This window comes from Centruroides sculpturatus, unplaced genomic scaffold, assembly GCF_000671375.1.
Source record: "Centruroides sculpturatus isolate CEXI.00-Female unplaced genomic scaffold, Cexi_2.0 scaffold179, whole genome shotgun sequence".
NCBI classification, from domain to species: Eukaryota; Metazoa; Arthropoda; class Arachnida; order Scorpiones; family Buthidae; genus Centruroides; species Centruroides sculpturatus.
Window position 1 is genome coordinate 674,677 of NW_019384425.1, and position 13,278 is coordinate 687,954.

Here is a 13,278-nt window from a genome sequence, read left to right on the forward strand (position 1 = left end):
ATGAGACTTAGAAACACACTTATTTACTTCCAGCAGTAGGTTTAATACAATAAAAGTGCTTTGGCCTATTCACAGGTCGTCCTCAATTAGAATGTACAGAAATGGAACAAACTAACAAATCAAATATGAAAAGTGCATTTTAAAATTAAAAGAAAACAAAATACAAATTACAAATTTAAATGTAAAAATTAACAGAAAACTCATCCAGCACTTTCTACCAAAACTCTCGACAGTTAGATCTCTGATTAGAAAAGCGCAGATGCACTGTACTAGATGTTATGGACACAACTAAGGAATTAGAATACATCAATAAACTTGCCAAACGGCACAGTTATCCGACAACAACAATACGTAATCTAATTTCAGCATATAATCGGACAAGAAATGCATCTTTGCGACAGAATACTGTAAGGAGGTGCATGTTAAATTACTTTTCCATGCTCAAAAAAACATTCACAAGGTGGTCATTGGGAGTAACAACATAAAAGTAGCAAATAAATACAATTTTACAATTTTTATTATACTCAGAAATGATGAACAAAAAGAAAACTGTTCCATCACATCAGGAGTCTACTCAATCCCACTAGAAGATCAGCATTTTTGTCAAAAATGCCGATCTTCTAGTGGTCTAGATCTACAGTACGTGGGGACTACTGAAGGAACCCAAAAGCAATTTTAATGTTAAGTGGTCTGCTTTAGGTTTTAGCAGTCTGAAGTATAAATAAATGCAGATCAATTTGTATTCTATTAAGATGTTTGATTTCAGACTGTTAAAAACCCGAAGCTAGCCATTTAGCGTAGCCGAAAATGTTTGTTTTGTTAAATTTTATTAAACGGTTTTGCTGGAAATGATGTGGAAGCATGTCTTATTATTAGGTTCTAGCACATCATATAGAGAATTGAATAAACCAAACCAATAATACTTATTATTAAATGTTTCTAGTTTTACTTCGGGTCGTCTTTGGCCGAAGACAACTCAAAGCAATGCCAAAAAAATTTTACGAATATTTTTGGTTTCCTATTTAAATGTTTTCTGAAAGTAAATGCTTTTATTTGCCATTTATTGCTGCCGTGCTGCTAAGTTTCGTACTCTTCCGTGAAAAGAATTTACCAATTTTTAAAGTATGGAATCATGAGAATTGTTTAACTAAATTTTTAGTTTTCCATTTTTTTTTAAATATAATTAATATTGTTAATAAACAAGAGTAATCAGTCTTTAATATCTAGCAAGAGAAAAAATACCAAATAAACGTTTTTGACTAATTTAAGCAGCCATTATTGGGTTTTGTACAATCTAGAACATTAAATTGCTTTGAAATTAAAAATTTTGGTAACATTTTAGTCAGCGAAATTTTAGGTTGCATTTTATTGACTGACATTTATGATGAGTTGATTATCTGGCAATGATTCAAAACCTTCATATTAAATAATGTGTACGTACAGGATTTTCCAAAATGAACGCTGCCATTTTAAATTATTGTAATTTAACTTTGCGACATACGTTAAAACATTAGAAAACCATTAAAGTCTCACATCTGTCCATTACAATTTTTCAACGAGTGAAACTCATGTCACGTGACACACACTCGACCAATACTCAAATTTTTTCTACACTTGCTATTCGTCCTCACTCTTCCGCGAGTAATCTGCGAGAGCCACAATTCTGTGACTCCCATAGATTACTCACATCGCACAACAAGAGCGATTCCAATTTTGTAAACTGCAGAATGCAAATCATCTCTGTTGCAGAGTCACCGTTTTCATGTATGGTCTTCATAGAGGCAGTGGACGAGATGTTTGAATGCAGGTGGGAGACGAAACTCGGACAGTTATTCTATTGATTGGAGTACATCGCATGCTTCTTGGATAATAATTAGCATAATTTAAAACGATAGAATTCATTCTGGACCTTATATACAAATAGCGGTACAGCCAATTCTATTGGTCGAATGTTTCCGGGACGCAAAACTTACACGACCCCAAGTGTTTTTTGTTTGTCAACAATAATATATAATCTTTTAAATTAAAAGTAAACGGCAGGGTTTTATTTTTATTTTCCTGTTTGAAAGATGATTTAATGTGCAATTCTACGGACGATTTCAAATATTTTTATATTAAAAAAAAAGTCTTATTTCAATCTCATTTATTCCCAAAATAATAGGAGAATTTATAAAAATTTAAAAAATGCAAACAAATTTTAACTTTTAAAACATCCTCGTACGTGACTTATTTTAAAAGTTTTGACGTTTTGCCAATTGCAATCTTTTAAAAAAATAATGTTAACAAGTTAACTTGTCCAAAATTATTTTGAAGGCAATTTTAGTGGAAAGAAAGTTGTTTTCATTTACTTTCCAAATTAGTTATTTGCTCGAAAGTAAAATATTGCTAGTAATTTAATTTGTTACAATTAAAATTTCAAAAATATTATTGTATTAAACTTGTATCTTCTACCAGATCTTTGTTTAAATAAAGCTCCAAAAACCTTACATATATTTCGATTATTTTATGGAAGTGTAACCTGTTAAATATTTATTTTAAAAGATTTTGGAACTTTTATTTAATGTTCTTGATAAAAAAAAATAGGAGAAAATAAATAAATTTTTATATTTTTTCAGATAAACGAACACTTTGCCATCGATCTTATTGCCGAAACACCTCCCATTCCGGTGAAGGATAATCACACTTGGTGTAATGGCGGCGGAGGACCTCTAGGACATCCCAAGGTTTATATAAATTTGGTACGTACCATATGAGCCGAGATATATTTTAGTATAAGCTCAGAAAACTATTTTAGTTTAAGAAATCTCGAATCGTTATTACTTATACCGGAAAATGCATAGATATTTATAAGCCGCAAATATCCGAAGGTTAAAAGTAGGTAAATTTATAAATAAAACGGTTCCTATTCACGTGAATTGTATTATATGTAGTTTTAATTATAAATATAAACATATTTTTACTCAGAGAAAGACTTAGGACTTTCTGAAAATGTTAAAATGTGTAATTTAATGACTGAGGAAGGTCATTTTTGTATTTTTAGATTTGAAAATACAGGTTCAAATAACTTTTAGAAAAGTAATTTTTCATTAATTTGTTGTAGTTCGGTAGTGGCCAAGGGGATAAAACCAGTATTTACTGGATTTACTCATTTGTCCTTGAGTTTAATTACTTCTAAAAAAAAACAATATTAAATGTTAACATCTCAAAAAAACACATGAAAGAACTTACAAATTAAATATTTTTTTCACATTTTAGAAATTTTGTTTTGCTCTTTCTGCTCCAAAAGCACCAATTGACCAGGTTCAACATGGGTTTGGCCAGGCCCACAAGGGACGGCCGGGAAGTGAGGAATGTGGATTCGTATACAGTCGATCCCCCCTATAACACTGTTGATTATTCCGTTTTATATGATTTCCATGTTGTACGAGTCACTTAGATTTTACAAATACATTAGCTGTTCACAGCCCAGCACATGTATTTTTACAATATACATGTACTGGGCTGTGAACAGCTAACGTATTTGTAAAATCTAAGTGACTCGTACAACATGGAATTCATATAAAACGGAATAATCAACAGTGTTATAGGGGGGTTGACTGTATCTGGGATGGACCACCCATGAAATCTTTCTAGGGTTCTCTTTCTGGATTTGATTCTGAATGCCCAGAGTGGCAGACTAATGACTTAACAAACTCAGCCATTTGGCCCACACTCTAGGGTTGTTTAATGCTTTATTTCTGCAAATTTTTTTATTTTCTGGAGAGTCCTAGATGCTCTTTTCTGCCATTCTTTTCTGTTGTACACTATGGATCTCCAGTCACTTGTTGTAGGATCTGGAGATACGCCTTTACCACATCTCTCCGTCATTTTTGTAGGCAACCTCAAGATCTCTTTCCCAGTCTGAAATTGCCCTTTTGGGTCTTCACTGGTCCATTTTTAAGACAAATCTTGACCATTATAGCCTGTCGGTCCTAATAACATTCTGTTTGTTTATAATTCTAAAATAAATTAAAAAAAAGAAAATCACAGGCTTAGGTTTTATTGTGAAGAGCTCAAAAGTATTGAAATTTTTTATAATGAATATTTTGCGGGTGTCCAAACCTTGTCACGATAGGAACCATATACCATGCATCAGAAATAGATGAGAGTCGCAACCTCTATTTTATATATAATCTATATACTATGCATATATGTTTAGAGGAATAGCACTAAAGTCAGATTCCTACTCCTGGCTTATTTTGTGAATGAAATGTTGCAAACTAGCATTAAGTGATGTAAATACTTCACAAACTTGAAGCTTATAAAAAGAAATCGTATAAGTAAGGGAGCCGCAATAATAGTCTAGAAGAACCGTAGGTGGCTCGCATGTTCAGTTTAGCCTCAATGGGTATATTTATTCCATTAAAACATGTTTTAAATCTTACATTTTGTTAGTTTTTTAAGGGTTTTATTATTATTTTTAAAATTATGAATTACACTTTACATCAGATTTATGGAATTGTAAACACAAAATGTTCAATATGACTTCTGAATTAATGTTTTATTTATATTTTTGTAGCCAGTTACAACAAAATATCATTATCAGTTCAGTTAAACAATTCACATTAAACTATAATAATGAAATTAATTTAATATAAATCATTAAAGTTTCGTGTTAATGATATTATTCTAAATTATCTAATCGTTAAGGCTATCAATGTGACACCTGTAATGCCGAATTATTATAATGATTGAATTCGGTGGTTGATTATGTTTATAATTTCATTTTCACTTCGAATCTGCAGATGTTTATAAGCTCTAATTTCAAATACGTTAAAATTACAGGCCTTCCAAGAAGAATATTACTATTTTAAATTATTGTAATTATGTTAATAATTATCCAATAATGTTGCTACTTACATTAAAACATTGGAAAACTGTTCAAGTTTCACATTTTCCCATTACGCATGCCTCTTGTTGCACGGCATGCATTTAACCAATACTCAAATCCTTTCTACAATCTCTATGGCACATCTGTCGTCACTCCTCCCACGGCAGCTATAATTCCGTGGCCCGTGCAGATTATTCTTGTTGCATGAAGACAAGTGATTTCGACTATGTGAATTACAGAACACTAAACATATTCTCTGTTGTGTTGCCATTTTTGTTTACGGCACTTCCTGGAGATAGTAGACAACAAGGTATTTGAATACAGGTGGAAGACTAAACTCAGATGGTTGGTAGGTGTACATAGCATACTTCTCAAATAATAATTAACATATTTACAGTAATTTAAAATGGTAGCATTGATTTTGGAAGACTATATTAAGTAAATTTTATAAATTTAGCTACAGTTATACCACCGTAATTAATATTTTGATGATAATTCTGAAATGCCAACTAAATTTAATTCTTCAACTTGCAGTTCTGCTTTTTTGGATATCAAAACATAACGCTTTACCAAAATCCTAGTACTTCTTTGCTGTCCAGCTCATTCTTAAGGGTACTGTGGGCTGGAAAGTCTTTTATTTTTAAGCTTCCAAAACACTTATAACTGCATACGAATTATAAATTAAATAATGAATTAATTTTTTTTTTATTACTGTAATCTTTAATGTTTATTATTTAAATTGAATGGGGGGTTAAGGTGACAAGGATACATATAAGAATGTAATTTGAAACAACCATTCTATGTGAGCAAAAAACTTAAATATAACAGTCCCGAACATTTTCCGATAAAGCTATCCATTGAGAACAAAGAACAATAATATACGATTCTAAAGTTAAACAACATTCCGAATCAACGCAAACAATCAACCTGGCTTCCGTCCAATTATTTTAGTTTTGAATGAGAATTTTTAAATGTATATAGAAAAAGTTTCATAAAAAATCAAATTACTAGGTTATCATATGATTTTTAATTTAAATCAATGATGAGCTTTAATTAAAAAGTTCAAGATCAGTGTAACTTCTTTGATAAGGAAGAGATTGGGCATCGATGCTATTAAATTTCGATGATTAAAGATCAAGAGGTTGACAGGATACAGGGGGGGGTTACGTATCATATCTCGAGTAGGGTCGGACTTAACTTTTGCTCCTTATTGGCTTTTACAGTTTCTTAAAATACTTGATATTTATCACGTTAACACATTGACTTTTTAGACAAGTGAGACATACGATCTAATTTTTTGTGTCCGTTTATAGATATTGCTTCTTACTCATCACCCGTGCAGGTCGGACCCATCCATAATGAGCATACTCTTAGTTAAACTACTAATAATGTGCAGGTGCTTCTTATTAATCACTCATTCGAGTCCGTACGTAAAAAACTAATCTATAAAACTAAGATTTTAATTATTAAACATAAACTGCATTATCAAATGACTCGATCGAGATTATCTCTACTAATCATGTTTGTTATCGGTCTTTGCTAGAAAATTTTTATATTAGTCATAACACTGATAAATAAAGAGTAAACACGAGCAACTGGCAAAATTCGGATGTAGTTAATTAACAAGATAAAGCCATAAAATAATCAGCGATAAGAAATTATGAAATAAAATTTTATCAGATTTTAAGTAATGTAATCGTCAACGGAAAATATTTTTCACATGTCGAGAATATTTATTTAAATATTTTATATTTGATACATTTGATGTGTAAAAGCCTTTTAAGATTCTGTTTATGTTCGGTTACAAATGTTATTACTTCTCTGTTAATTTTCCAAGTAAATGCAGTTACGTGTAGCCTTACGTTTGTTAAATTTCTTATTTGTTACTCAGAAAGTTTATTTTTAGTGTCAATATTTTGTAGAAATGTTTATATAAGTATATTAATATTATATATACAGGGCATTCACTTTAACATTTATCCAGGCCAAAAGAGACGTTTCCATCATTGCACGAATATGCATTGCTTATGCAATCACGAAAGTGTAATTACTTCACAGCAGGGTTTGTTACTGTAAGGCATTATAGTCGACTGGCCTAATGTGCATAATGTTGGCCTTTATAAAGCTGTCGGCATTATGTGACTCCTCAAGATCAAATTTTTAATTTGAACATTGTTTTTAAGATTGGACAATTGACATATTTCTGTTGAAACTACTGCACAGTTTACACATGTACCTTTCTCAAATTAATTAATTTATTTTACGAATATTGAAGCAAAACTAATGAACCATCTGCCTGTACTCGTGCAATGCTGAGAAGAACTGTTACACCTGGACAAATGTTAAAGTGAACACCTTGTATATGTAACTATTAAGTTTTTAACTCCACATTTGTGACTGAGACAGGCTTCATCTCATCTCTCTCAGATCCTGATAATGATCACTGTCATTACATTCTATTCTAGCAGCATGAAATTTATCAAAATATATTAGAAATTAGTACAGAAATGCTCCACTATAGCACTTTTGGCATTGCAAGCAACAAAAAAGCATTTTCCTTTTGTGTAAACTTGCATATTTCGGCTAAGTTCCGGGTGTAAAAGTGGACGTGACTGTCGAACTTAGGCAATAATAAATGAATCATATACAAGTTGTAAATATTATTATTTTTTTTTAATGGCTGATCCGTTAATAACGACCAATCAGCATGTTTTTCTGTAAATAGATAATAAAATATTATTGTTGTGTTTATGAAATGGAGTTTAGTAGATAAATATTTATGTTTAATTGCCATATTTGCAGCATTCTTTCTTGCGCTACTTTAAATAAATAAACTAATTAAAACTTTAAAGTATTATTTTGAATGTATATTCTTAAAAAAGTATTCTTTTGGGCTTTTATATTTATTTATAAATGTGAATAAACATCATCAAAACAATATATCAACTTGGAAATGCAGCAGTATTTAGTTTAGGTGCACGAAACATAAATTTCCAGCATTAAGTTGTATATTTATTACCTCGGGTAATTAATTATTGTAAGTAGAACTGGGTTAATTTAATTAGTTCAGTTTTAACTCTGTGATTTTAATTGTAATTGTTATTTAGTGTTATGAATAAGTATTTAAAATTGATCATAAATCTTCAGTAAGAGACCCTTCCAGTGTATTTTAGGATTAACATTCCTTAGGATCTATGCAGGGGGGATTCGAAAATCACCATAAATAGAAAATGGGTTTATCTTATTTTGCGGTAACTTATAAGTAATAGAATATGTTCAGTGCAAATGTCATTTAACTGAACGCATGTAAGAATGCTTGTTTTTCACTTGGCAAACTTGCGTTAACACATAAAAACATTACTCGTATTACATGTTGTTAAATTCAAATATTCTTCTGTTTGCCACCTTTGTTTTCTGGTTCTAAACAAGATCAATAGATTCTTTTACTAAATTTATACAAATTAATTACATAAAACAAAGGAAACATATTTTATTTTTGTGTTTATGTACAGTGTTTAACATATTCAGACTATTAAACTTCACACCAAATGAATAAACATTATAATTTCTGGAGGAAAGAACAGAAATTCTGTACTTGTTTTAATTAAAAAAAAAAAAAAAGAACTCTCTCCAACTATTCATTTGATTTTTGTTTCATTTCTTTCAAATCCAGTTATGTGAGTGTGTGTTCTGAAACAACTTTTCACTTCATGCAGTGCATTCCAAAAATGTAATCATTTTTAATTCAAATACTTTGATTACACTGAACATATTCACGTATACATCATAAGTGTGTCCTTTCGGGTGGTCCATGATTAGTATTGATACTTAAGTTATCCTATAAAGATCATAAATATTTGTTTATTTCTATCCCAGAGCACTAAAACAGCATTTTTTTATGCACATCACCGAGCCCATAATGGAGCAGCTGAGTGGCTAACGACAGGTTGCAACGGTCAAACTGTAGTTAAAGCATGAAAATTTGAGGCTCGACCCAGATTTTTTTTCAATACAAGCGTCACCTCAACACTTGTGCTTCCAATACAAGCATCCTCTAGCACCCATGCTTCTAATATAGGCATCGATCGACTCGTAGAATTGAGATGATGCTCATACTGTCAGAANACTACAAAGAAACAACATTCTCTAAGACATTCTTTTTTTTAATCCATAAACTTGTAGATGCCCTAAAATTACTTCAAATTGTCCCGTATTATTGTTTTAAAATATATATATTTTAAAAAGATTTGTTTTAATACATACATCCATTTTGTAGTTATATACAATTAAATTAATATATACAATTAACATATGTCTTAATAATTAATATATTCAATTTCAATTTTGCCTGACAATAACATTAAGTTGTTGAACATTATGATAAACTTTATAAACTTCTGGTTTTTATACTTTATCACTTCAATTAAAATTAATTAATGTCAAAAGTCAGTCTTCTACTTTATTTGTGAACTATTACATATATTGATAATAGGCACCATTTAAATGTTTACCATATATTAATGCAGATTACCCGTAGGATACTATGTCTAAAAGGCAATTTGAAAAATGTGCAAGTTATACAATGGAGTCGATTATATGCTGATTTTTAAACTGAAAGTACAGACTCATGTCTATGGAACAGCTATTGCTTGAAAGGTAGTGTGTATGGTGGAGCAGGTTATGTAAAGGTTTTGTTTCTGTTCTAGCAAATTTCTGTGAGTTATATACCATTATGGGTTATATACATAAAAACACAGTACCTAATAATACATATGCAGAGTGATTCTAAGTAATTGATATCAAGTTTTTAATTTTTTCTAGTTTTAAAATTTGCAAATTTGAAATTGTGTGGCATTCTAAATTTAAAAAACAATGGATTAAAAGTCAATCACCAAATAACAATGTAAGTGTTAAGTTAAAATTTAATGAGAAAATTATTGTTATAATTACCTTAACAATTCACCACTTTTGGTGGGGAATATTAATACGGTCTGTTGGCATCTTTGGGGCGTTTCAGCTGCACTTTGAGGCGCTTCATCCCTATTTGAAACCCATTCATGGCTTGTATAGCAGCTTGGGCACTAGCTGGGTTGTCAAAACTTACAAACCCTATTAATGTAAAATGAAATATAATTATAGTTTTACTTAGCTTATTAATCAATAATTCTGTTGAATCAGTAATTTTTTAAAATAATTTATTAAATATGTTTGATATATCTTTAATATATATTGTAAATCAATAGATTCAATTCATTATTAAATGTAAAAAAAATTTAAAACAATGTAAAATTAAATATCTTTGTCTATAATGAGCAACATTACATCATCCTGTACATAAACAATTTATCAAATATCTGCAATAAAAAAATAACAATTATTAAAGTGCCCATTAAATCATAAAAAATAAGAAAGATTTTGATATATGCAAGTACATGTAGAAGTCTTTCAATACTTGAGATTTAAGATAAAAGATTAAAAAAAATTCCATACATACCAAAACTGTGCTAAAAAATGACACCGTATGGAAGTATTTTTTCGGCACGTGAAACTATTTTAATGTAGCTATTCTGGTGCATTTAAATAGCTTTGTTTACTTGCTGACTCCACCTAAAAATGGCTGACATTGTTTTAATATACTCGCTCGTACACTAACCTATATACAGTTCTAAGCAGGGGACATTCGGGAGTGCTATAATTTGCGCCAGTTTAAATTCAACGTCACAAAAATGTTGTTTTGAATTTGATGAATCAAATACCTTGAGACTCCTTTTATTTACATCATAAAAAAGGGTGCCAGACTTTTTAAATCATCATAGATGAGCGGTTAATGACCTAAAAACATAGAACTGCTTTACTGGCTCTTGTTAACTTGCCAGACCCGAAAGCGTCGCAATAAGTGCGAAGACTTAATTTAGCTCATGCCCACCGAAATTACCAAATATTCTTTTAATTTCTTGCATTTTCATTGATTGGACAATCTCAAGAAGTTAAGTTTTCTTGCTAGTTTTCAAGTGTATGTTGCAGTTTCTTGTGTAATATTTTGATTTAATGTTATATAAAGTGTTTTATTAGTATTATATAAGTAATTTTTTTAAAAAAATAATGTGTTGGATACATTTAAAATAACTAATTTGTTGTACAAACAGTGTTTCAGACCTTTGGGGTATGTACTTGAGGAGATATAAGAATATATTGTGTGTTCCAGATCAGTAAAGCTACTAAACTGCGGGTTATTTTTGTTTAAAAGACTGTTCGAAAGGGGTTGAGGATACAATTTTACATTTGCTCTGTCTTAAAATTTCAATTACAAACTTGCACTCGCCTATGAAGCCAACGCTGCTCCATAGGTGAAATGTAGGTGATGTTGAGTGGTTGTTGCTCCACAGGTGTAACCTAGGTAATGTGGAGCAGCTGTTGCTTCACAGGTGCAATGTAGATGCTGTGAAGCAGCTGTTGACATGTTATATTACAAGAAAATATTGTATTTAAAGTTGGATAGACATTTTTACTTTAATCAATAAGTGTAGCAACTTGTAGAAAAGTTAGTGCGAGTAATAAGATCCAAGCCTGGTTAGATAGAGGCTAACAGTGCCATTTGGCGCAGGCCTCAGACACAGAGGAGGCCCTAAAATTTAATCTCATGTAAAAAACTGACTTGAATTTTCTTTTGTGAATGATGTAAAACTTTGTTCTTATTTTTATATATATATATTTATGATCTGATAGGAGTGGGATCTCATATCTGTGAATGGCTCTACCCCATACCACCAAATGATATTCTCTAAAGGATATTAAAGCAGAGTGATCGATAGGTAGTAATTTATATGTTAGTTTAGAGAGGTCGACTCGAAATTACATTCGAACTTGGATTTAACGCCACCGTTTGTTTGGCCAAAAGTCAAATCTGAAATTGGCATTTAAGTTAGCACCAATTTTAGAAGCAAACAAATGGTACGGTGGCACTAAACCGAAGTATTTCGAACAATAAACGTTGTACGTAATAACGAAGTCTGTGCACGAGTTTATCACCAAATCACGTGGCTTTTAATGCTGTTTGCACGTTTAGTCTGTTTTATTCACGAGTACTAGTCGACGATTTAACGGGGTGGCGTCATTCACGAGGGTGCTATATCGAGGTTTGACTACGAACGAAGCAGCAGCTGTAGCTTCCTTATCTGCTCATTTCCGTTTGTTTGTTTGTTTGTATACGGCAACGCGACACGTGGGCGATCTGCCAAAGTGGGGTGCCTCCCGAGAGGATTTCCTACGGGAAACTGACCCCTATTTAGGTGTTACTAACGTGAAGAAAACCCGGAAAACTCCACCATTTGCCAACCGCGAACTGGCCGAATACCATTGTTTGGTGGTTTTTTCTTATTCGTTTGGCCGTTGGGGCTTTAATTTCCGTTCGTAAAGGCTCAGAAAACTTCTTGGTAAACTGACTTTTGGGTGGCCCTGTATAGTGTACATAAATCCCGCCTTGGGTAAATTACATTGGCGCAGCGGAAAGAGCATTTATTCTGAAAAAAATCCGGCAGAGTTGCGTAACTTTCCCGGCTGTTATGAGATTTTTATTAAGAAATAAGTTTTAAATTATTAATCATAATGAATATAATTGCGTAGGCATCATTAAACACCAAGATTTAATAGCACCAATGCCCTTTATACGCGTGTTACAGTGTCAAATTTCGTTAATTCATTCTGAGATATTAAACGAAATAGGTGTTTGTGTGTTGTGTACGCGTGTGCTTGCATACAACACACAAACACAAGGACACCAAACCACCACACACCACCGTGAAAGTAAAACCTAAAAGTCTTTTATCCTACTTTATCGAGTAGAAAAATTCCCGTGTTTTTTCTCCGTCCCTTGAGGGATTTTCCCGTTCGTATCTAAAAATATATATATAAATTCCCTACCTCTTTCTATTATTATTATTATTATTTTTAAATTCCCAATTCAATTTTTGATATCGGTTCTTTCTTACTCGAAATATTCATCTCTATCGACGTAATATCTTTCTCTCTTCCATTTTATTATATCGATATTTTTAGTTTTGTGGAAATGAAATAAGGTTAATACGATTTTGGATCGAAGAATTTTGTATGCATTACTTACTTTTTTTCCGATTTCGAATCTTAAAAAGATCGACATCGTCGTAATGGCACCCCATTAGTTTAATCATACGGGACGATAAAAACACGTGGAATGACCACAGCTTTCTTGGTGCACGTCCGTGGGAGGCCATCTGTATGTTTCTCCCTTATTTTTCGATTTTTATTATTATTCTGGATGACGTCTAATTAGTTTAACTCGGAACCACCGAACGCTGGTCGCGGGTTCACGCCTCGTCAAGGGCTGGCCGCGTGTTTTTCGGGTTTTCTTCGTGTCTGATCCTAAACGGAGG

At 31.7% G+C, this 13,278-nt stretch overlaps 2 protein-coding genes across 2 annotated transcripts in view; one reads left to right on the forward strand and one right to left on the reverse strand.

Moving 5' to 3' along the window:
• LOC111619544 overlaps positions 1-12,701 on the reverse strand; it is a 33,980-nt gene extending 21,279 nt beyond the window's left edge. Inside the window, exon 1 of the transcript XR_002755775.1 lies at positions 10,365-12,701. The gene's annotated coding sequence lies outside the window, so the exon portion shown is untranslated. The remainder of the gene's footprint in view (positions 1-10,364) is intronic.
• The window catches only part of LOC111619546 (NADH dehydrogenase [ubiquinone] iron-sulfur protein 6, mitochondrial-like), a 37,711-nt gene that overhangs the window by 13,576 nt on the left and 10,857 nt on the right, over positions 1-13,278 (forward strand). The window contains exon 3 of the mRNA XM_023361290.1: positions 2,616-2,738. Within this exon, the coding sequence (XP_023217058.1) occupies positions 2,616-2,738 (123 nt within the window). The remainder of the gene's footprint in view (positions 1-2,615; positions 2,739-13,278) is intronic.